A 23,708-nucleotide genomic window follows, 5' to 3' on the forward strand; every position below is an offset into this window, starting at 1 on the left:
CCATGTCCCTTGCATTGGCAGATGGATTCTTAACCACTGTGCTACCAGGGAAGTCCCCATATATTTTTTTTAAGATTTATTTATTGTTTATTTTAAATTTATTTTTAGCTGTGTTGGGTCTTAGTTGCGGCATCCGGGATCTTTCGTTGCAGAGCGCAGGCTTCTCTCTAGTTTTGGTGTGCAGGTTTTCTCTTCTCTAGTTTTGGTGTGCAGGCTCCAGGGTGTGCGGGCTATGTAGTTGTGGCGCGCGGGTTCCAGAGCGCATGGGCTCTGTAGTTTGCGGTATGCAGGCTCTCTAGTTGAGGCTCGCAAGCTCAGTTGTTGTGGCACGTGTGCTTAGTTCCCCGATGAGGGATTGAACCCACGTCCCCTGCATTGTAAGGTGAATTCTTTTCCACTGGACCACCAGGGAAGTCCCTGAATAGAACCATATATTTTTATTTTTATTTATTTTTTTGCAGTACGCGGGCCTCTCACTGCTGTGGCCTCTCCCATTGCGGAGCACAGGCTCCGGACGTGCAGGCTCAGCGGCCATGGCTCACGGGCCCAGCCGTTCCACGGCATGTGGGATCTTCCCGGACCGGGGCACAAACCCGTGTACCCTGCATCGGCAGGCAGACTCTCAACCACTGTGCCACCAGGGAAGCCCTAGAACCATATTTTAACCTTGATATTTTCTGTGATTTGTTCTGTAAAACCAGTCTCAGGGCTCTGAAACATTTTCTTCCCTGGCTACTTTCCAGGTATTTTTTATATAGTTGATATGCTGTAATATTGTATCCTGACTATTTTCATCTATATCATAAGCAACATCAGAAATTTTGTAAGCATATTTCTAGAAAATGTTATAGAATTTAAAATGCCACTATAAGAGCCACAGAATGAATAAAAGAGCTGGGAATAAACTTGGCAAGAAATATGGAAGATTTGTATGAAGAAAAGGGGAGATAAATGAATGCCAAGTATTTGGAAAGAGGAATAACAATGAAATAAAGAAAAAGAATAGATTGATGGCGGTAGGGAGGGAACTAGTCCTACCAAATTCAGGAATAGGCAGTGCAGTGATTTCCCTGGTGGCACAGTTGATAGGGCTTTGCACTCCCAGTGCAGGGGGCCTGGGTTCGATCACTGGTCAGGGAACTAGATTCCATATGCATGTCCCAGCTAAGAGTTTGCATGCCACAGCTAAGGAGCGTGCGAGCTGCAACTAGGACCCAGGGCAACCGAAAAAAAAGGAATAGGCAGTGCGGTGGAACAGGAGAGTCAAGTATACATGAGGAGAATTTAGTATACAATAGAGGAGGCATTTCAGATAAGGTGGATTATTTAATAAATGGTTGATGGAACAACTTGGTAGCCATCTGGAAACTTCGATTCTTACCTAACTGCTTATATCTAAATTAATTTAGAAGCCATAGATTCTAAAGCTAATACATTTTTGCCTCATATGAATACAGAGCTTCTGCATAGCAGCAAAATGTAAACATTGAAACGGGGAGAAAATATTTTCCACACTTATAAACAGCCAATTTTCTACATAAGTAAAACACCCCAGTAAATGATTTAGAAAAAAAGCTCAGAGGAAAAATGGGCAAAATAGGAGAAGAAATTTCACAGAAAAAGAAATATACAGCCTTAAATGTTTTTTCATATGTTTAAACTTCACTCATAAAAAGAAATTAACATGAAAACTAATGGTAGTTACTTCATTTTCACCTGTTAGATTGGCAGAGATCAAGGAGTTGGATAATACACTGTTTTGACATGGGTCACCAAGGTTTTGACGTGGGTCAGCAAGGGTCACCAGGGTCATATTCCCACTAAGGTTCTCTTCTATAGTATAAATTGCAACAGCCCCTATGAACAAAGCTTTGTAATAATCAAATTCTAAATTTATACTGTTACTATTTCACTTGTACAAATTTTTTCTGATACACATTCACAATCACAAAGGTAATAATAATAATAAAGAAAACGAAGATGCAGAAGAAAGTTTGTGGTACTTTTACCGTGTGTGTACCTGTGTACATTAGAACATCTCTGGAAGAATATAATATGTAAGATATTGGAAATAGTGGTTACTTCTGGGTAGAGTGGTAGAGGACAAGGTACAGAAGGATGGGGATGAGGGAGACTTATTTTTCCAACATAAACTCATATTGTTAAATAATTGTCTTTAACATCAGCCTGTATTACTTACTCATTTAAAAATAATTTGGTAGGGCTTCCCTGGTGGCGCATTGGTTGAGAGTCCGCCTGCCGATGCAGGGGACTCGGGTTCTCGTCCCGGTCCGGGAGGATCCCACATGCCGCGGAGCGGCTGGGCCTGTGAGCCATGGCCGCTGAGCCTGCACGTCTGGAGCCTGTGCTCCGCAACGGGAGAGGCCACAACAGTAAGAAGCCCGTGTACCGCAAAAAAAAAAAAAAAAAAATTGGTAGTAAATATTGTAAAATATTCTTAAACTAAAATATGATAACCATTGGACTTCCCTGGTGGCACAGTGGTTAAGAATACACCTGCCAATGCAGGGGACACGGGTTTAAGCCCTGGTCCGGGAAGATCCCACATGCTGCGGAGCAACTAAGCGTGTACCACAGCTACTGAGCCTGCGCTCTAGAGCCCATGAGCCACAACTACTGAGCCTGTGTTCTTTAACTACTGAAGCCTGTGCTCTGCAACAAGAGAGCACCACAAGGAGAAGCCTGCATACTGCAGTGAAGAGTAGCCCCTGCTCACTGCAACTAGAGAAAGCCTGCACACAGCAGCGAAGACCCAATGCAGCCAAAAAAAAAGAAAGAAAATCTAAAAAAAAAAGAATTAAAAAAAAAGTATGATAACCATTATTTGTCTTTCGAAAATACAGTCCTCTAGACTTTCTTATATTATTTAAAGTACCTGGTTTTAATATCCCATTATAGAAGATAGTAGTATCCTTCATTTAACCAGCCGTCAAACAGATAGTATTTCAAATCATATAAGTAGTATAAGATTAGACCAAAATGTTACTATTATTCAAATGTTACTATTATTCTGAGTAAATATTTTGGTTTCCATAGCATTTTATTTTCTAGGTTCGCCGTGTTCCATGCAGCTCCATTAAGTGCTGTATTTGTGTCACATTTGAAAAATAACAGCTTTGGGAGCTCCCTGGCGGTCCAGTGGTTAGGACTTGGTGTTTTCACTGCCGTAGGCTGGGTTCAGTCCCTGGTTGGGGAACTAAGAATCCCACAAGCTGCGTGGCGTGGCCAAAAAATAAAAATAAAAAATAAAATAACAGCTTTATTAAGATGAATTCACATACCATACAACTTGCCTATTTAAAGTGGTCTTCAGTCACAGAGTTGTTCAGCCATTACCACAATTAATTTTGGAACATTTTAGTAACCCCCCAAAGACCTGTTCCTTTTACAGTCACTTCTCATTCCTTCCTAAGCTTCCCAGCCCTGAGCAACCACAAATCTACTTTCTTTCTCTATGAATTTACATATTATGGACATTTCATATAAGTGGAATCAAACAGTATGTGCTCTTTTGTGATTGGCTTATTTCACTTAGCATGTTTTCAAGGTTCGTCCACATTATAGTATGTATCAATACTTTGCTCCCTTTTATGGCTGAATTATATTCTGTTATTATTGATATTTCACATTTTGTCAGTTGATGGACATTCGAGTTGTTTTCACTTTTGGGTTATTGTTGATAACGCTGCTGTGAACATTTGTGTACGAGTTTTTATGTGGGATGTATGTTTTCATTTCTGTTGGGTATATACCTAGGAGTGGAGTTGCTGGATCATATGATATATTTAATTTTTTATTTTTTTTTTGCGGTACACGGGCCTCACTGTTGTGGCCTCTCCTGTTGCGGAGCACAGGCTCCGGACGTGCAGGCTCAGCGGCCATGGCTCACGGGCCTAGCTGCTCCGTGGCATGTGGGATCTTCCCGGACCGGGGCACGAACCCGTGTCCCCTTCATCGGCAGGCGGACTCTCAACGACTGCGCCACCAGGGAAGCCCTCTGTTTAATTTTTTGAGAAAATGCCAGTGTTCCAAAGTTCCTGTAGCATTTTATATTCCCACCAGCAGTGTATGAAAGTTCTGATTTCTCTACATGCTTGTCAACGCTTTTATTATGTCTTTTTGATTATAGCTGTCCTAGTGGGTGTGAAGTGATGTCTCACTGTGGCTTTTTTTTTTTTAATTTTATTTATTTATGGCTGTGTTGGGTCTTCGTTTCTGTGCGAGGGCTTTCTCTAGTTGTGGCAAGTGCAGGCCACTCTTCATCACGGTGCACGGGCCTCCCACTATCGCGGCCTCTCTTGTTGCGGAGCACAGGCTCCAGATGTGCAGGCTCAGTAATTGTGGCTCACGGGCCCAGCCGCTCTGCGGCATGTGGGATCTTCCCAGACCAGGGCTCGAACCCGTGTCCCCTGCATTGGCAGGCAGACTCTCAACCACTGCGCCACCAGGGAAGCCCTCACTGTGGCTTTGATTTACATTTCCCTGATGACTAAGGATATTGAGCATCTTTTCATATGCTTATTGGTACAAACTTGTTTTGTGCCTTTCCTAAAAATTATAAATATCTACTGCAGATGGATTTCTCATTAATTAGGTGTTTTATGTTCAATGAATTTGCATGTATAGATTTTACCACCTAGAAGTTCATTTTAGGAACCCATCTAGTCATGTCAAATTGGACATTTTGGCCACTGCGAGAAATGTGACCTAGTAGAGCCTTATTGAGTCACTATATATAGTGATTCTCCTGATAATGTATTTTCAAAGTCCATGTATTATTTTTGTTGCAGTATTTCACTGGCCTTGAATGTGGACATAAGTTTTGTATGCAGTGCTGGAGCGAATATTTAACTACCAAAATAATGGAAGAAGGCATGGGACAGGTAAAAATGCTAATTTGTTTCTGAGTTTTTCTTGAATTTCTTATAGTGTTTAGACCCTTACACAAATATAAACAGGTGAAGCATTCTGGGTTGTGAATTGCATGTGGACTTTTTTTCTAGATTAAAACAACTAAAAGATAATTGAGACTTTTTTCTATTTACAGTGAGGCATTTCAGTTAAAGATCCAGTCCAGGTAATATTTTCTCAGCAGGCATTAACATTTGTATTTATCAGGCTAAACTTGTTGAGAATTTTTGTCATATCTCTTGCTTTTGCCAGTCAAATTTTATATTGAAAAACCAGTTGTTTGGGTTAGCAGTTTTACTTACTTTATGGTGATACACATACACACACACGTTTTCTTTAATAGAAAGGGAGTGATTAAGGTCCTATAAACGTTAAGGTATCCTCAGAACCTAGCAAAGTTCCTGGCAGTGGTAAACATTCAGTAAATATTTGTTGAATGAAGACATAGTTTAAATTTTGATCTTTTTCAGACTATTTCGTGTCCTGCTCATGGTTGTGATATCTTAGTGGATGACAACACAGTTATGTAAGTACTTTTGATTCTGCATGTTGAATATTGATTAGTTGGTTAAACCAAATTAATTTTCGCTCAACACCATAGAGGAGGTAAAATTTTTAGTGTCTGAAGAGACTTTCTAATCTATAGTCCTTTGTAGTACACAAGCCTGTTTGTAACCTGGTTAAATGCCCAGTCAGTATTCTGGTAAAGTTGGCAGTACATGATAGCTAGATTTCAGTAAACCTTGTGGTTGGAGAATAGGATATGTCAGTGTGTCAGTTGATGTCCTCTGGGAAGCAGATGCCAAGACAAAGTTAAAAGGGAAGGCGATATATTGTGGGATAGCATCTGTGTAGGATAAAGAGGAGGAGGAGCACTAGACAGACCATGATACAGTTCTGATACTTGTTAAATGAGAGAAAGAAGGAAGGAGGATTCAATATGAAGAGACTCAGACTATGTTGCAGCTGTGAGAGTCTCTGTTAGCCCTGTGGGGAACTCCAGTGCATAGGTTTCCCACAGAGGAATACCTCAGTAAGCAGAAATGGCCAGGCCCTGGTACCATTGTCATGCTCAGTCTGTCACTGGGAGCTAACCAGGGGGAATATGGCCTCAGCTGGAACACTGCTACAGATCCCAAAGACCCTGCAGCTGGAGGCTGTTGGCTATCTACTGGCCTTGTGAAATGTTCCCTTTTGAAGCAGAGAAAGAAACTTGAAGAAACAAGCATAGTTAGCTCCTATACATGGGGTAAAATCCCAGGTTGTTTAATTCCTGAGTCAGTGCTGTTTTCATGACCTCAGGCTACCTAATTGATTTCAGTCTAGGAAGATAAACATATGAGGGCCTGAATGATCCACAGTCAAATTGTATAATTAGTCCTGGATAATTGCCTATATAAAGGTATGTCTGTGTTTAAGCACTGGGATTTGAAGGTAATAAAAGTAGAAGCAGCCATGTGCTTTAGTGAGCAAATTTCTTAATCTAATGAAGCCATAAATTGGTTTAACCAGTACAGTTTATAAAGCCACTGATTCCACTTTGTTAATCCCAACCTACTTTGGTTTACTAAAATATATTTACTGTTGTTGTCAGCTTGTGTTAATACTGTTTCTATCTTTCAGTAAATCTTATTTCCATTACTGTTTTAAGCTAACAAACATAAACATGTATCATCTTAAAGTACCGCCATTCTTGCAGCCTTCTTTATCTTGTCCTCTGATACTTTAATTCCTTGTATTCTTTCATCAGTACATTTCATCAGCATGGGTCACTGTATCTTTTCATTCATTCCACAGACATTTACTGGGAACCTACTCATTAGCACATATACACAGGAGAACAACAAAAAAATTACGATACATTTCCTTTCTCCAAGAGGTTCATAATAATAAATAAATAAAATGCATAGTTTAAGTTTTATGTATAAAGTACATTTACAAAGAAGCAAATTACTCTACCTGAAGAATTTAGGGAAGCTTTACTTAGGGAGTAATATCAAAGAGTAAAATTTTGGGTTGAGGGAGTGGAGGGTGATATTGAAGAAGGGATGCCAATATTTTTTAAATAGTCCATGAACTTCTCTGTTATGTATTCTGTAGTAGCTAGAGCACAGAGTAGCAGATTACTAGAGATGAGGATGAAAAGAGTTTGACAGTTTATGATGAGTTTCATCATAGAAGGTTATTAGGACTGATAAGAAAGAATTTGGTAATATCTAATATGAGTGAGCATATAGTACAATGGGGAGTATACTGTTGGAACCTTTTTGTAACGCAGTTTGGTGATTTCTACAAATGTATATGCTCTTTGGCTTTTTGTTTAATAGTTTCATCACTTTGAATATGTCATTGTACTGCCTTCTTGCCTCCATTGTTTCTGATAAGTCAGCTATTAATTATATTTTTGTCCCCTGTTTGCTACTTTCAAGATTTGCTGTGTCTTTGGCTTAAAACAGTTTTGACTGTGATATATCTAGATGTGGTTCTCCTTGTGCTTATCCTCTTTGGGGTTTCTTGAGCTCTTTGGATGTGCATGCTGGTGTACATCCACATTTTACCTTAAATAGTTGTATGCTGTATCTTTCATATTCTTTCTTTTAAATAAATAATTTATTCCTTTTAGAATTTAAAAGGTTAATTAAATGAGAGAAAGTGCAGTTTTTCATGTTTAATCTTAAGATCCGGACTTCGCTGGTGGCGCACTGGTTAAGAATCCACCTGCCAATGCAGGGGACGTGGGTTCGAGCCCTTGTCCTGGAAGATACCATGTGCCGCAGAGCAGCTAAGCTCTTGCGCCACAGCTACTGAGCCTGCACTCTAGAGCCTGTGAGCCACAACTACGGAGCCTGCGTGCCACAGCTACTGAAGCCCTCGCGCCTAGAGCCTGTGCTCCAGAACAAGAGAAGCCACCGTAATGAGAAGCCTGCACACCGCAATGAAGAGTAGCCCCCGCTTGCTGCAACTAGAGAAAGCCTGTGTGCAGCAATGAAGACCCAACATAACCAAAATAAATAAATAAATTTATTTTTTAAAAAATCTTAAGATCCATAACTGAAATATGCTTTTTTTTTCTTAGTATGAAAGGAACTGAATCCTTCCTAGTGATGGATTATCAGTTTTTTAAAAATTTCCAACTTGAGAGATTTTAAAAATGGTTTCTTGTTTTAATTCGAATTAAACTCATTTGGAACTTGAAACTGAAACCTGATTCTTCCTGAAGACATATTACCCTTTAGCCCTCTCAATTTGAAGCTAGCGTGTTTTCCCCTGTGTATTTTATGGTCAAGAGGTAAAGTCATTGTTCCCCTTGGTCCCAAATGCTGTTTTCAGACCATTTCGCTTCTTCAGTTTAAAATCCATAAATCCTTTGAGTCTTGTTGTCCAGCTGTATCATGGTCCTTTGTGCTTTTCTCTGCTTGACATCTTGGTCTGTCCCATTTAATTATTTGTAGTGCTGTCACCTCAAGCACAATCTTTTCTTTCTCCCAAGGCTTGCTGTCATCCAGTGTGATTTCAGTGCCCATACGTGTAGTTCATTCTACACCCTAGCCCTGTAGTTCTACAAGTGTGGTCCCCCGACTAGCAGCATCAACGTCACCTAGGAGCTTGTTAAGAGAATGCATATTTTCAGACCCAGCTCCAGACTTACTGAATCAGAAACTCTGGGGACAGGGCCCAGCATTATGAATGACAAGCTGTCTTAGTATGGTTCTGATGCATACTTACGTTTGAAAACTCTTGCCATAGCCTTTCATTTCTGTGATCTACTCGTTTCCAGGAAAATCCCCTTCACCTTAGCCATGTACTCCTAAGGCCACCACCCTAGGCCTACTCTAGTTCTACTCTTTACAAAACCACATTTATCTGCCTTTTCCTAAAAGAGTGCTCCTTGGGGTCTATCTGTCCCACTATTCTCACTCTATGCACTTTATACACTCTCCCTAGGCATACATTGGAAATTCCCAATTTTTTAAACAAAAATTTGATTTTATTTTTTTTGGCTGCATTGGGTCTTCGTTGCTGTGCACGGGCTTTCTCTAGTTGTGGGAGCAGGGGCTACTTTTTGTTGCGGCGCGCAGGCTTCTCATTGCAGTGGCTTCTCTTGCGTGCAGAGCACAGGCTCTGGGTGTGGGCTTCAGTAGTTGTGGCACACAGACTCAGTAGTTGTGACTCGCGGGCTGTAGAGTACAGGCTCCGTAGTTGTGGCACGTGGGCTCAGTTGCTCCGTCGCATGTGGGATCTTCCCGGACCAGGGCTCGAACCTGTGTCCCCTGCATTGGCAGGCAGATTCTTAACCACTGTGCCACCAGGGAAGCCCCGGAAATTCTCAAATTTATATCTCCAGACTAACACTCTTTTTTGATCTTGGGACCCATATATCCTAGTGCCTATCAGGCATCTTCATTTGTACATTACTCTGGCTTTATCTTGTCCAGCCCTCCTACTACCTTTACCACCACCAGAATCATTCTTTTTTGCTTCTCAGTATCATATAATGGCATCACTTGGTGTTAAAGATTTGCCTGAATGAGAAACCTTGGTGATATCCCTGATTCACTTTTCTCCTGCATTTTTCAGTCATCCTTGCACGAAATTCTGTAAATTCCACATCCTAATTACCTTTAAATCCATCCATTTCTCTCTGTTTCTACCGCCATTAATCTGATTCGCGCCATCATCTTGTCTTAGCTGGGAATCTGCAACTGGCTCCTAAGTGATTCCCTTATACCCAGTGTTACCACCTTCCAGTTCTTCACAAATGGCTTTCGTTGTCCTATATTGCTTACCTATGCAACTTCATCTTTTGCCTCACCTTTTCTCACATTATTCTAGCCACGTAGAGCTTGGTTTCTTGAAAGTACTGTGCATTTTATTTGCATTTGGTTTGGTAGGATTTTTTTTACTTCCTACTGTCTCTTGACTTTGTTTCTTACAAGCAGTACTCGCTTTCTGTTTTACTCTTCAGTTCTCTTAATCTACTCATCATCTTAGTCATTCTTAACACCTCAGTTTAACTCATTTTCATTTTGGTTTGGATAGACATCCTATGTGTTCCTTAGCTCCTCCATATTTCCCTTACCCTGCACTTTTGTAATTGCCTGTATCCTTGTCTGTATTCTTTCTTAGGCTGTAAGTTGACCCCAGGTACCCTATTTATGTTGACTGAATTCTTTTCTTATTTCCATTCAGGATGTGTGACTTTAACCTTGGTAAAATACTGCACAGAAATTATTCACTGATCTTTCAGTGCTTCTTAGACTCACTTCTTAAGATTAGTGATTCATTGGATTCACCTTTTTACTCCTTCGCAATGGGTGTGTAATAGGCCCGTGTCCTTGATAAGTAACTGGAAATATATTATTCTCCCTGCTTTCATAAGCGTATGTTATCATTGCTAACATTTGTGCTATGATACCATTAGGGCTATTTGGCTAAGTGGGGCTCCCCTTCTTTGATGCTTTCATGAGATTAATTTAAACTATTTATCTAAATTATTTATCACTTGAGACTGAATAAATCTTTGTCTCTTTCTGTTCATACTAGTAGTTGGTTAGTGGTTTGTGGTTTTTTTTTTTTTTTTTTTTTTTTTTGGCTGCACCATGCAGCTTGTGGGATCTTAGTTCCCCGACCAGGGATTGGACCCGTGCCACGGTAGGGACAGCCTATAATCCTAACCACTAGGCCACCAGTGAACTCACAGTAGGTTAGTTTTTTTATGTAGTTGTTTGGGGCCTAAATTTCTTTTTCTATGTATAGCTTCTCTAGTAATCTTAGGGATGATAAAGGTAAACTTGTATCTGTTTAATCTTTAAAGACCTGCAAGTAATGTATTTAGTCACACCTTGACTAATCATTGTTATCATTAACACATATCTGGAATTGTGATGTTCTGATTCAACATCCTGCAGGGTGTGTCTAAAAAATGGAATGGTTTATTTTCATATATGGGGGTTTTTAGAAACAGATAAGCAGAGATGATGACAGAAACTCATTGCCACTTAGTTCTAGCAAAATTATTCCAGATGATTTTTTTTTAAAGCTTTAAGTGATACATAAGATTTTTAAAAAATGAACTAAAAATAGAGTTACCATATGATTCAACAATCCCACTCCTGGGCATATGTCCAGACAGAACTGTAATTCAAAAAGATACATGAACCCCTGTGTTCATAGCAGCACTGTTTACAATAGCCAAGACATGGAAACAAGCTCAATGTCCGTCAACAGATGAATGGATAAAGAAGATGTGGTACATATATACAGTGGAATACTACTCAGCCATAAAAAAAAGAATGAAATAATGCCATTTCAAGCAACATGGATGGACCTAGAGATTATCATACTAAGTGAAGTAAGTCAGAAAGAGAAAGACAAATACCATATGATATGACTTATATGTGGAATCTAAAATATGACACAAATTAATTTATCTACCAAAGAGAAACAGACTTAGAGAACAGACTTGTGGTTGCCAAGGGGAGGGGGCATGGGGGAGGGATGGCTTGGGAGTCTGGGGTTAACAGATGCAAACTATTACGTATAGAATGGATAAAAAACAAGGTCCTACTGTATAACACAGGGAACTATATTCAATATCCTGTGATAAACTGTAATGGAAAGAATATAAAAAATAATGTGTATATATATGTATAACTGAATCACTTTGCTCTACAGCAGAAATTAACACAACATTGTAAGTCAAGTATACTTCAATTATAAAAAAGGATTTTTAAAAAATGGATCTTAGGATCTTGGTATAGATAATCCATACCTCTATTGGCTAATTCCTCACTTGTCTGAAAAGGGCAGAAATGTTCTTTTAAAAATAGATTGTCTTAAATTAGATAATATAACGTAAAAGCTATTCTTTGATAGTTATTTCCTGTTCCATCAACTTTAAGCAGTAAACCTAACTACTTACTATGTGAGGTGAGGAAATTGCTGCCTCTGTGCTGTCATTCACCTTTAATCTCTTCTACCCCCTAATTTCTGTTAGATACATAATTACTTTGTATTGTCAACTTTATACTTAAATCTATTCTGGAACAGTTTCTTTTATGTTTTGTCAGTAGGTTTAGTCACGAAATGGTAAGCCAGTGCTCTTATAATATTATAATTGTAAATATTACATAAAACCAAGTAATTGAATGGATCCAGAGCAAAGTAAATGTAGTCCTGTAAATCTGTGCTGCTCCAAGAAGAATGAATATTCCAACATCCAAGTCAGACGATTATTTTTTACATTCTATCACATAGGCTTGTGAAGCTGTGTAGACCCTCAGATGATTTGTACCATCTGAGGCAAGAGACAAACTAAACTTCGATATAGTAGAGCATCTCGTCTTTTACAGTGGAAATACATCATTTTTATTTAATTATAATCAGTTCAATTTGTTGTGTATTGGTTTTTGTTTTTACTTTTTGAATTAAGTTCTAAAATAAATTCAATAAAGTGTGTAAAGTACATTTACTTTAGAAGTATGTTTTACTAACCACCCAGATCAAGGTACAGAATTTTTCCAGTACCCAGAATATTCATCCTTGTGACCCTTCCCAGACAGTATCCATCTCACCCCCACTACCTATTCTGACTTCTGTCACCACCAGTTAATTTTACCTGTTTTTGAACCTCATTTAAATGGAATTATGTAGCATGTTCTTTTTCTGAGTGTGTATCGGCTTCAGTTAATGTAATGTGTTTCTTTGAGGTATGTGCATGTTGTTAAGTATATATGTATGTTTTTAGGTTTGTTTTGTTTTTGCTATGTAGTATTTCATTCTCCTGATAATAGATACTTGGAGTTTTTTTGGTTTGTTTGTTTGGTTTTGACTACTGTGAAAAAACTACAAAGAATATTCCGGAAGTGTCTGGGTAGATATGCACTGATTTCTTTTGGGTATATACTGAAGAGTGAGATTTGTAGCCTTACAATAGGTACTGCCAGAGTATCTATCTACTTTTCCAAAGTAGTTATACCTCCACTTCTCCTAGTTATGTGTGACTGCTCTAGTCCTTGTTCACACTTGTATCACTAGTCTTTTCTAATTTTAGCCATTTTGGTGGGTATATAGGGATATCTCATGGTGGTTTTAATTGGCATTTCCTTGATGGGTAATGATATCAGACACCTTTCCTTGGATATCCCTTTTTACAAAGCGCCCATTCAAGTCACTTTCTAAGAATTCTTAAAATATTCTGATATGAGTCTTTTGTTAGATATATGTATTACAACTATTTTCCCCAATGTGTGGCTTACCTTTTTTCTCTCTCAGTGATGTTTGATGAACAGAAGTTTTTATTTTAATGGCATCTAATTCCTTATTTTCCCTCATTTATGATTATTGCTACTTATGAAATCTTTGCTTACCCCCAAGGTTGTATTTATTTTTAAGGCAGTCTACAGAGAGTTTATGGAGAATGCTTTGAAAACATGTGACTTTAAAGTTGTATGTCTCATGGTGGAGTAAATTAATGCTCCCCCCCCATCATTTCTCTACAATGAAACAGAAAAGCACTACTTCAGTATTCTAAGTAGGAAATTAATCACAAATGTATAGATACTGTCTGTTTTAAAATATATGCTTAAGGGATCAGAACTCAAGTTCACACTGAAAATAATTTCCTCATCTCATTGAAATGCAAAATGAAATAATTTGTCAAGCTTTGGTAATTAATAAGGTAAAGTGTATATAGATAGGGATTAAATTACTGATAATTATTAAACTTTTAATAATGTTTTTGAACTATAAATGTGAAGTTCCAGATTGAAGGGAAGCAGAGAAGAGTGTTGGAGGGCTGCGTGAAGCTGATTGTGTCAGGCCTAATAGACCATTAAGGTTTTTGGCTTTTATTCTAAGATAGAGTCATGAGAGGATTTTGAGCAAAGGAATGACTTGGTCATAGAGGATTGCTCTGACTGCTCATATTAAAAAGAGACTAAGTGGGAGCAAGGAGATGGCGAGACTATTAAAACAGTCCAGAAGAGAAATGATGTTGGTTTGATCCAAGACTGTAGCCGAGGAGGTAGTGAGAAATGGTTGGATTTTGGATGTGTTTTCAAGGTAGAGTTAGAGTCAAACTCTGATAAAAGAGGGAGATGAGCCAGAGATGATTGTAAGATCATTTTGACCTTTGATTGTGATTACATGAATTCAGATGATAGTATATGTTACATTTCTTTTCAATGACCAGAAATTTGAGCAGAGATTTTTTAATAAAGTTGTTAATCATCACATTGTCATAATCCTACAACCCAAAAAGCCCACCAGTAGGGGAAGATGGAACGTAATAGCAGCTTTTAAAAAGATTTATGAATTATTTTAATACATTGGAAAATGCCTATGTTAGTTTTAAAAAACTAAGATATAAAATAATATGTAGTAAATTTTCTATTTAAAATTATATATCATACATTTACAGAAAAAAAGAGGAAAGAGTCTAGATTCATAAAAATCTTGAGTGGTTATTCCTCCTGAGCAATAGGGTTAAAGGTGATTTTTATTTCATTCTTTATACTTACCTATAATTGGTTTGTCAGGAGGAGAAAAACCGTTTTTAAAGAAAAACATTTCATCATTAGTCCTAAATTGAAGCATAATATTGTTGACTTATTCAGGGTGCTATATAAGTATAAGACATATAAGTATTATATGTTTAGTGTAAGTATACTAAAGTACTGGGCATACTAAAAAAAAAAAATCCTGTGTTTAAAGTTACCTGGTTTCAAAGCACAGCTCTCTAGTTATATCATTTGTAAAAGCATAGAATTATCCCAAAACTCAAGGGCGTTTAAATGCTTTTGACCCTGTGCTCAGAATATATATATAGATGGCATTCAGTAAAAGTCTTTTTTTTTTTTACCTTGATAAAGAGCTGCCTTCTATGGTGAGAATTGGCATAATAGCTATTTTCAACATAAGTGGTGGCAGCAGGACCTTGTGAAGATAATTAGCTTATTAATGGCCAGGTTGACACTTGCCTTCTTGAGAATGCTTATTCTCAAAGATGGGAGATCACTTTCTTTTTCTTCCCTATCACCAACTTAAGGCTTAGTCATTTTGGCCTAATAGCTATGGCTGACCTTTATTCTCGCCAGTTATGCTTAGGCTAGAATCATCTATAAGAAATCATTAGGGTTTGTCACATCAGAGAACCATTACGGGTAATAGAAGGAGTATTTGGAAATCAGGGATTCTGACTTTGAGTCTGTTTCTTAATTATTTTTTAATTGATGTGAATTTCATATAGCAATATTCACCATTTTGACTAGTTTAAAGTACACAATTCAGTGTACCAAAAGAAATCCCATAACCACTAAACAGTCAGTCCTCACTCCCTCCTCTCCCTAGACCCTGACAACCACTCATCAGTTTTCTGTCTGTATGGATTTGCTTATTCTGGACATTTCATTAAAATGGAGTCATATGGTATGTGATCTTTTGTGTCTGGCTTCTGTCACTTAACATAATGTTTTCAAGTTTCATCCATGTGGTAGCATGTATAAGGATGCCGTTCCTTTTTATGGCTAAATAATATTCCATTATGGATATTCCATATTTCTCCATTCCTCAGTTCTTGAACATTTGAGTTATTTATACTTTTTGTGGAAACATTTGTGTTAGTATTTGAACATTTGTATGCAAGACTTTCATTGAACACATGTTTTTGATTCCTTGGAGTGAAATTGCTGGGTCATATGGTAATTCTGTGTTTAACTTTTTGAGGAACTGCCAAGTGCACTAATCATTTTTATACCTCATTTTCAACATTTGCAAGATGTGGAGGTTTACTCATTTTAAAAATCCTTATTAAACACTTACCACAGACCAGGCACTGTACTGAACATAAGAGATCTTTTCATGGAGCTTATTGTTTGGTTGGGGATAGGGAAACAAGAAGGCAGATATTAAACAAATGATTATACAGATAGCTGTCTAATGAAAATTATGACATATCCTATAAAGGAGAGGTGTATAATGTGCCATAGGAACTAAGGTAAAGGTGGTGTGTGTCTAGACTGGTATGGTGAATTGTCAGAAAAGGCCTCCATGAGTAACAATATATCTTAGCTGAGTGAAATAAAATATAATAATAATAGCAACTTCATCTTATATTTATTGAGTGCTTACTATTTGCCAGGCACTATTCTAGGCGGCCAGCTCTATTTCTTCTCTCCATCTTACAGATTAGTAAACTGAAAAATGGAAAAGTCAAAGAACTTACCCTCAGTTCATAGTTAGTACGTTGTGAAGCCAGTATTCTAACCTAGGTTGTCCCACCTCAGAGCCCCACTATGATAATCTTTTGTTTCCTTTCCAAGGGAGGTGGCCCCAAGCAAAAACCTCTGAGGACGTGTGGTGTATACTCTTTTGAAACAATACAGATATGAGGGGAGTACACTGAAAGTAGCTCAGGACAGGTGGGGTCTTTTTTTTCTTTCTTTTTGGCCACACTGCACTACATGCAGGATCTTAGTTTCCCAACCAGGGGTAGAATCTGTGGTCCCTGCAGTGGAAGCTCAGAATCTTAACCACTGGACCACCAGGGAAGTCCTAGGGTGGGGTCTTATGGAAGAAGAGAAGTGAGTGGAATAAGAAACTCAAGAAATAGATGAAGCCAAATTGTACAAAACTTTCCTGTTCATTTAAGAGATTTTAATGAGATTGGACTATGCATTTTTTCCACATCTTTATTGGAGTATAATTACTTTACAATGGTGTGTTAGTTTCTGCCTTACAACAAAGTGAATCAGCTATACATGTGCATATATCCCCATATCTCCTCCCTCTTGCGTCTCTATCCCACCCGTCTAGATGGTCACAAAGCACCAAGCTGATCTCTTTGTACTATGTGGCTGCTTCCCACTAGCTATCTATTTTACGTTTGGTAGTGTATATATATCCATGCCACTCTCTCACTTTGTCCCAGCTTCCCCTTCCCCTTCCCCATGTCCTCAAGTCCATTCTCTACATCTGCATCTTTAGTCCTGTCCTGCCCCTAGGTTTTTCAGAACCTTTTCTTTCTTAGATTCCATATATATGTGTTAACATGCAGTATTTGTTTTTCTCTTTCTGACTTACTTCACTCTGTATGACAGACTCTAGGTCCATCACCTCACTACAAATAACTGAATTTTGTTTCTTTTTATGGCTGAGTAATATTCCATTGTATATATGTGCCACATCTTCTTTATCCATTCATCTGTTGATGGACACATAGGTTGCTTCCATGTCATGGCTATTGTAAATAAAGCTGCAGTGAACGTTGTGGTACATGACTCTTTTTGAATTATGGTTTTCTCAGGGTATATGCCCAGTAGTGGGATTGCTGGATCGAATGGTAGTTCTATTTTTACTTGTTTAAGGAACCTCCATACTGTTCTCCATAGTGGCTGCATCAATTTACATTCCCACCAACAGTGCAAGAGGGTTCCCTTTTCTCCACACCCTCTCCAGCATTTATTGTTTGTAGATTTTTAAAAAAAATTTATTTATTTATGGCTGTGTTGGGTCTTCGTTTCTCTGTGAGGGCTTTCTCCTGTTGTGGCAAGCGGGGGCCACTCTTCATCGCTGTGCGCGGGCCTCTCACTATTGCGGCCTCTTTTGTTGCGGATCACAGGCTCCAGACGCGCAGGCTCAGTAGTTGTGGCTCACGGGCCTAGTTGCTCCGCGGAATGTGGGATCTTCCCAGACCAGAGCTCGAACCTGTGTCCCCTGCATTGGCAGGCAGATACTCAACCACTGTGCCACCAGGGAAGCCCTGTTTGTAGATTTTTTGATGATGGCCATTCTGACTGGTGTGAGGTGATACCTCATTGCAGTTTTGATTTGCATTTCTCTAATGATTAGTGATGTTGAGCATTCTTTCATGTGTTTGTTGGCAATGTGTATATCTTCTTTGGAGACATGTCAGTTTAGGTCTTCCACCCATTTTTGGATTGGGTTGTTTGTTTTTTTGGTATTGAGCTGCATGAGCTGCTTGTATATTTTGGAGATAAATCCTTTGTTAGTTGCTTTGTTTGCAAATATTTTCTCCCACTCTGAGGGATGTCTTTTCATCTTGTTTATGGTTTCCTTTGCAGTGCAAAAGCTTTTAAGTTTCATTAGGTCCCATTTGTTTATTTTTGTTTTTATTTCCATTTCTCTAGGAGGTGGGTCAAAAAGGATCTTGCTGTGATTTATGTCATAGAGTGTTCTGCCTACGTTTTCCTCTAAGAGTTTTATAGTCTCTGGCCTTACACTTAGGACTTTACTCCATTTTGAGTTTATTTTTGTGTATAGTGTTCGAGAGTGTTCTAATTTCATTCTTTCTGCCAGTACCATACCGTCTTGATTACTGTAGCTTTGTAGTATAGTTTGAAGTCTGGGAGCCTGATTCCTCCAGCTCTGCTTTTCTTTGTCAAGATTGCTTTGGCTATTCGGGGTCTTTTGTGTTTCCATACAAATTGTGAAATTTTTTGTTCTAGTTCTGTGAAAAATGCCAGTGGTAGTTTGATGGGGATTGCATTGAATCTGTAGCTTGCTTTGAGTAGTATAGTCATTTTCACAATGTTGATTGTTCCAATCCAAGAGCATGGTATATCTCTCCATGTTTGTATCATGTTTAATTTCTTTCATCAGTGTCTACAGTTTTCTGTGTACAGGTCTTTTGTCTCCTTAGGTAGGTTTATTCCTAGGTATTTTATTCTTTTTGTTGCAGTGGTAAATGGGAGGGTTTCCTTAATTTCTCATTGAGATTTTTTGTCATTAGGAAAAATGTATAGGAATGCAAGAGATTTCTGTGCATTAATTTTGTATCCTGCTACTTTGCCAAATTCATTGATTAGCTCTAGTAGTTTTCTGGTAGCATCTTTAGGATTCTCTGTAGTATTGTGTCATCTGCGGACAGTGACAGCTTTACTTCTTTTCTGATCTGGATTCCTTTTATTTCTTTTTCTTCTCTCATTGCTGTGGCTAAAACTTCCAGAACTGTGTTGAATAATAGTGGTGAGAGTGGGCAGCCTTGTCTTGTTCCTGATCTTAGTGGAAATGCTTTCAGTTTTTCACCATTGAGAATGATGTTGGCTGTGGGTTTGTCATATATGGCCTTTATTATGTTGAGGTAAGTTCCCTCTGTGCCTACTTTCTGGAGAGTTTTTATCATAAATGGGTGTTGCATTTTGTCGAAAGCTTTTTCTGCATCTATTGAGATCATATGGTTTTTCTCCTTCAGTTTGTTAATACGGTTTATCGTGTTGAGTGATATGTGTATACTGAAGAATCCTTGCATTCCTGGGATAAACCCCACTTGATCATGGTGTATGATCCTTTTAATGTGCTGTTGGATTCTGTTTGCTAGTATTTTGTTGAGAATTTTTGCATGTATCTTCGTCAGTGATATTGGTCTATAGTTTTCTTTCTTTGTGACATCTTTGGTTTTGGTATCAGGGTGATGGTGGCCTTGTAGAATGAGTTTCGGAGTGTTCCTCCCTCTGCTATATTTTGGAAGAGTTTGAGAAGGATAATTGTTAGCTCTTTTCTAAATGTTTGATATAAGTCGCCTGTGAAGCCATCTGGTCCTGGGCTTTTGTTTGTTGGAAGATTTTTAATCACAGTCTCAATTTCAGTGCTTGTGATTGGTTTGCTTATATTTTCTATTCCTTCCTGTTTCAGTCTCGGAAGGTTGTGGTTTTCTAAGAATTTGTCCATTTCTTCCAGGTTGTTGGAATATAGTTGCTTGTAGTAATCTCTCATATTTCTGAAGTGTCAGTTGTTACCTCTCCTTTTTCATTTCTACTTCTATTGATTTGCGTGTTCTCCCTTTTTTTTCTTGATGAGTCTGGCTAATGGTTTATCAGTTTTATCTTCCCAAGGAACCAGCTTTATTTTTATTGATCTTTGCTATTGTTTCCTTAATTGCTTTTTCATTTATTTCTGATCTGACCTTTATGATTTCTTTCCTTCTGCTAACTTTGGAGTGTTTCTGTTCTTCTTTCTCTAATTTCTTTAGATGTAAGGGTAGGTTGTTTATTTGAGATTTTTCTTGTTTCTTGAGGTAGGATTGTATTGCTATAAACTTCCCTCTTAGAACTGCTTTTGCTGCATCCCATAGGTTTTGGGTCATTGTGTTTTCATTGTCATTTGTTTGTAGGTATTTTTTAATTTCCTCTTTGATTTCTTCAGTGATCTCTTGGTTATTTAGTAGTGTATTGTTTAGCTGCCATGTGTTTGTATTTTTTTTTACAGATTTTTTCCTGTAATTGATATCTAGTCTTATAGCATTGTGGTTGGAAAAGAAACTTGATACGATTTCAATTTTCTTAAATTTACCAAGGCTTGATTTGTGACCCAAGATATAATCTGTCCTGGAGAATGTTCCATGAGCACTTGAGAAGAAAGTGTATTCTATTGTTTTTGGTTGGAATGTCCTATAAATATCAATTAAGTCCATCTTGTATAATGTATCATTTAAAGCTTGTGTCTCCCTGTTTGTTTTCATTTTAGATTATCTGTCATTGGTGAAAGTGGGATGTTAAAGTCCCCTACTATGATTGTGTTACTGTCAATTTCCCCTTTTAATGGCTGTTAGCATTTGCCTTATGTATTGAGGTGCTCCTATGTTGGGTGCATAAATATTTACAATTGTTATATCTTCTTCTTGGATCGATCCCTTGATCATTATGTAGTGTCCTTCTTTGTCTCTTGTAATAGTCTTTATTTTAAAGTCTGTTTTGTCTGATATGAGAATTGCTACTCCAGCTTTCTTTTGATTTCCATTTGCATGGAATATCCTTTTCCATCCCCTCCCTTTCAGTCTGTATATATCCCTAGGTCTGAAGTGGGTCTCTTGTAAACAGCATATATATGGGTCTTGTTTTTGTATCCATTCAGCCAGTCTATGTCTTTTGGTTGGAGCATTTAATCCATTTACATTCAAGGTAGTTATTGATATGTATGTTCCTATTACCAGTTTCTTAATTGTTTTGGGTTTGTTATTATAGGTCTTTTCCTTCTCTTGTGTTTCCTGCCTAGGGAAGTTCCTTTAGCATTTGTTGTAAAGCTGCTTTAGTGGTGCTGAATTCTCTTATCTTTAGCTTGTCTGTAAATCTTTTAATTTTTCCGTCGAATCTGAATGAGACATTTGCTGGGTAGAGTAATCTTGGTTGTAGGTTTTTCCCTTTCATCACTTTAAATATGTCCTACCACTCTCTTCTGGCTTGCAGAGTTTCTGTTGAAAGATTAGCTGTTAATCTTATAGGGATTCCCTTGTATGTTACTTATTGTTTTTCCCTTGCTGCTTTTAATATTTTTTCTTTGTATTTAATTTTTGATAGTTTGATTCATATGTGTCTTGGCATGTTTCTCTTTGGATTTATCCTGTATGGGACTCTGTGCTTCCTGGACTTGATTGACTGTTTCTTTTCCCATATTAGGGAAGTTTTGAAGTATCATCTCTTCAAATATTTTCTCAGTCCCTTTCTTTTTCTCTTCTTCTTCTGGGGCCCCTATAAATCAAATGTTGGTGCGTTTGTTGTCCCAGAGGTCTCTGAGACTGTCATCAATTCTTTTCGTTCTTCTTTATTCTGCTCTGCAGTAGTTATTTCCACCATTTTATCTTCCAGGTCACTTATCTGTTCTTCTGCCTCAGTTATTCTGCTATTGATTCCTTCTAGAGAATTTTTAATTTAATGTATTGTGGTGTTCATCATTGTTTGTTTGCTCTTTAGTTCTCCTAGGTCCTTGTTAAACGTTTCTTGTATTTTCCCCATTCTCTTTCCAAGATTTTGTTTCATCTTTATTGTCATTACTCTGAATTCTTTTTCAGCTAGACTGCCTGTTTCCTGTTCATTTGTTTGGTCTGGTGGGTCTTTACCTTGCTCCTTCATCTGCTGTGTGTTTCTCTGTCTTCTCATTTTGCTTAACTTACTGTGTTTGGGATCTCCGTTTCGCAGGCTGCATGTTCGTAGTTCCCGTTTTTTTTTGGTGTCTTCCCCCAGTGGCTAAGGTTTATTCAGTGGGTTGTGCAGGCTTTCTGGTGGAGAGGACTGGTGCCTGTGTTCTGGTGGATGAGGCTGGATCTTATCTTTCTGGTGGGCATGACTGCGTCCAGTGGCGTGTTTTGGGGTGTCTATGACCTTATGATTTTAGGCAGTCCTTGTGCTAATGCGTGGGGTTGTGTTCCTGTCTTGCTATTTGTTTGGCATAGGGTGTCCAGCACTGTAGCTTGCCGGTTGTTGAGTGCAGCTAGGTCTTAGCGTTGAGATGGAGATCTCTGGGAGAGCTTTCACCGTTTGATATTATGTGGAGCTGGGAGGCCTCTGGTGGACCAATGTCCTGAACTCAGCTCGCCCACCTCAGAGGTAGAGGCCTGACACCCGCCGGAGCACCAAGACCCTGTTAGGCACCCGGCTCAGAAGAAAAGGGAGAAAAAAATTAAGAAAGAAAAAAATAGAATAAATTAAAGTTATTAAAATAAATTATTAAAAATTAAAAAGTAGTTTAAAGAAAGAATAATAATAAAAAAAGACAGCAACCAAACCAAAAAACAAATCCACCAATGATAAGCAGCGCTAAAAAGTATACTTAAAAAAACAACAACATAAAAACGGACAGAGCCCTAGGACAAATGGTAAAAGCAAAGCCATACAGACACAATCACACAAAGAAGCATACACATACACACTCACAAAAAGAGAAAAAGTAAATATATATATATGTATTTATTTTAAAAAAAAGGAAGAGAGCAACCAAATGAATAAACAAATCTAGCAATGATAATAAACTCTAAACCAAGATAATCATAAAACCAAAAACAAATTAGATGTAGAAAGGAAACCCCAAGTCTACAGTTGCTCCCAAATTCTACCACCTCAATTTTGGGATGATTCGTTGTCTATTCAGGTATTCCAGAGATGCAGGGTACATAAAGTTGATTGCGGGGATTTAATCCTCTGCTCCTGAGGCTGCTGGGAGAGATTTCCCTTTCTCTTCTTTGTTTGCACAGCTCCTGGGGTTCAGCTTTGGGTTTGGCCCCGCCTCTGCGCGTAGGTCGCCTGAGGGTGTCTGTTCTTGGCCCAGACAGGATGGGGTTAAAGTAGCAGCTGATGAGGAGGCTCTGGCTCACTCAGGCCGGAGGCAGGGAGGGGTAGGGATGTGCGGCAGAGGCCAGCGTGATGTTGCACCAGCCTGAGGCGTGCCATGCGTTTTGCCGTTCTGCCGGGGAAGTTGTCCCTGCATCACGGGACCCTGGCCGTGGCGGCGTGCTCGTGGGAGGGGAGGTGTGGATAGTGACCTGTGCTTGCACACAGGCTTCTTGGTAGCTGTAGCAGCAGCCTTAGCGTTTTATGCCCGTCTCTCGTGTCCACTCTGTGAGCCTAGGCTCGCACCCGTCTCTGAGCTCGTCTAGGCGGTGCTCTGAATCCCCTCTCCTTACGCACCCCGAAACAATGGTCTCTCGCCTCTTAGGCGGTTTCAGAGTTTTTCCCGGACTCCCTTCCGGCTCTCTGGTGCACTAGCCCCCTTCAGGCTGTGATCACGCAGCCAACCCCATTCCTCTCCTTGGGGTCTGACCTCCGAAGCCCGAGCCTCAGCTCCCAGCCCCCACCCACCCTGGTGGGTGAGCAGACAAGCCTCTTGGGCTGGTGAGTGCTGGTTGGCACTAATCCTCTGTGCGGGAATCTCTCCGCCTTGCCCTCTGCACCTCTATTGCTGTGCTCTCCTCTGTGGCTTCGAGGCTTCCCCCCTGCCACACACCCCCCCCCCCCCCCCCCCCCCGTCTCTGCCAGTGAAGGGGCTTC

The 23,708-nt window shown here is 39.0% G+C and overlaps 1 protein-coding gene across 1 annotated transcript in view; it reads left to right on the plus strand.

Moving 5' to 3' along the window:
* ARIH1 (ariadne RBR E3 ubiquitin protein ligase 1) overlaps positions 1-23,708 on the plus strand; it is a 117,249-nt gene that overhangs the window by 72,842 nt on the left and 20,699 nt on the right. Inside the window, exons 4-5 of the mRNA XM_065871591.1 lie at positions 4,812-4,904; positions 5,403-5,458. Of these exons, the coding sequence (XP_065727663.1) occupies positions 4,812-4,904; positions 5,403-5,458 (149 nt within the window). The remainder of the gene's footprint in view (positions 1-4,811; positions 4,905-5,402; positions 5,459-23,708) is intronic.

The sequence above is a fragment of the Phocoena phocoena genome, chromosome 2 (assembly GCF_963924675.1).
Source record: "Phocoena phocoena chromosome 2, mPhoPho1.1, whole genome shotgun sequence".
Classification (NCBI taxonomy): Eukaryota; Metazoa; Chordata; class Mammalia; order Artiodactyla; family Phocoenidae; genus Phocoena; species Phocoena phocoena.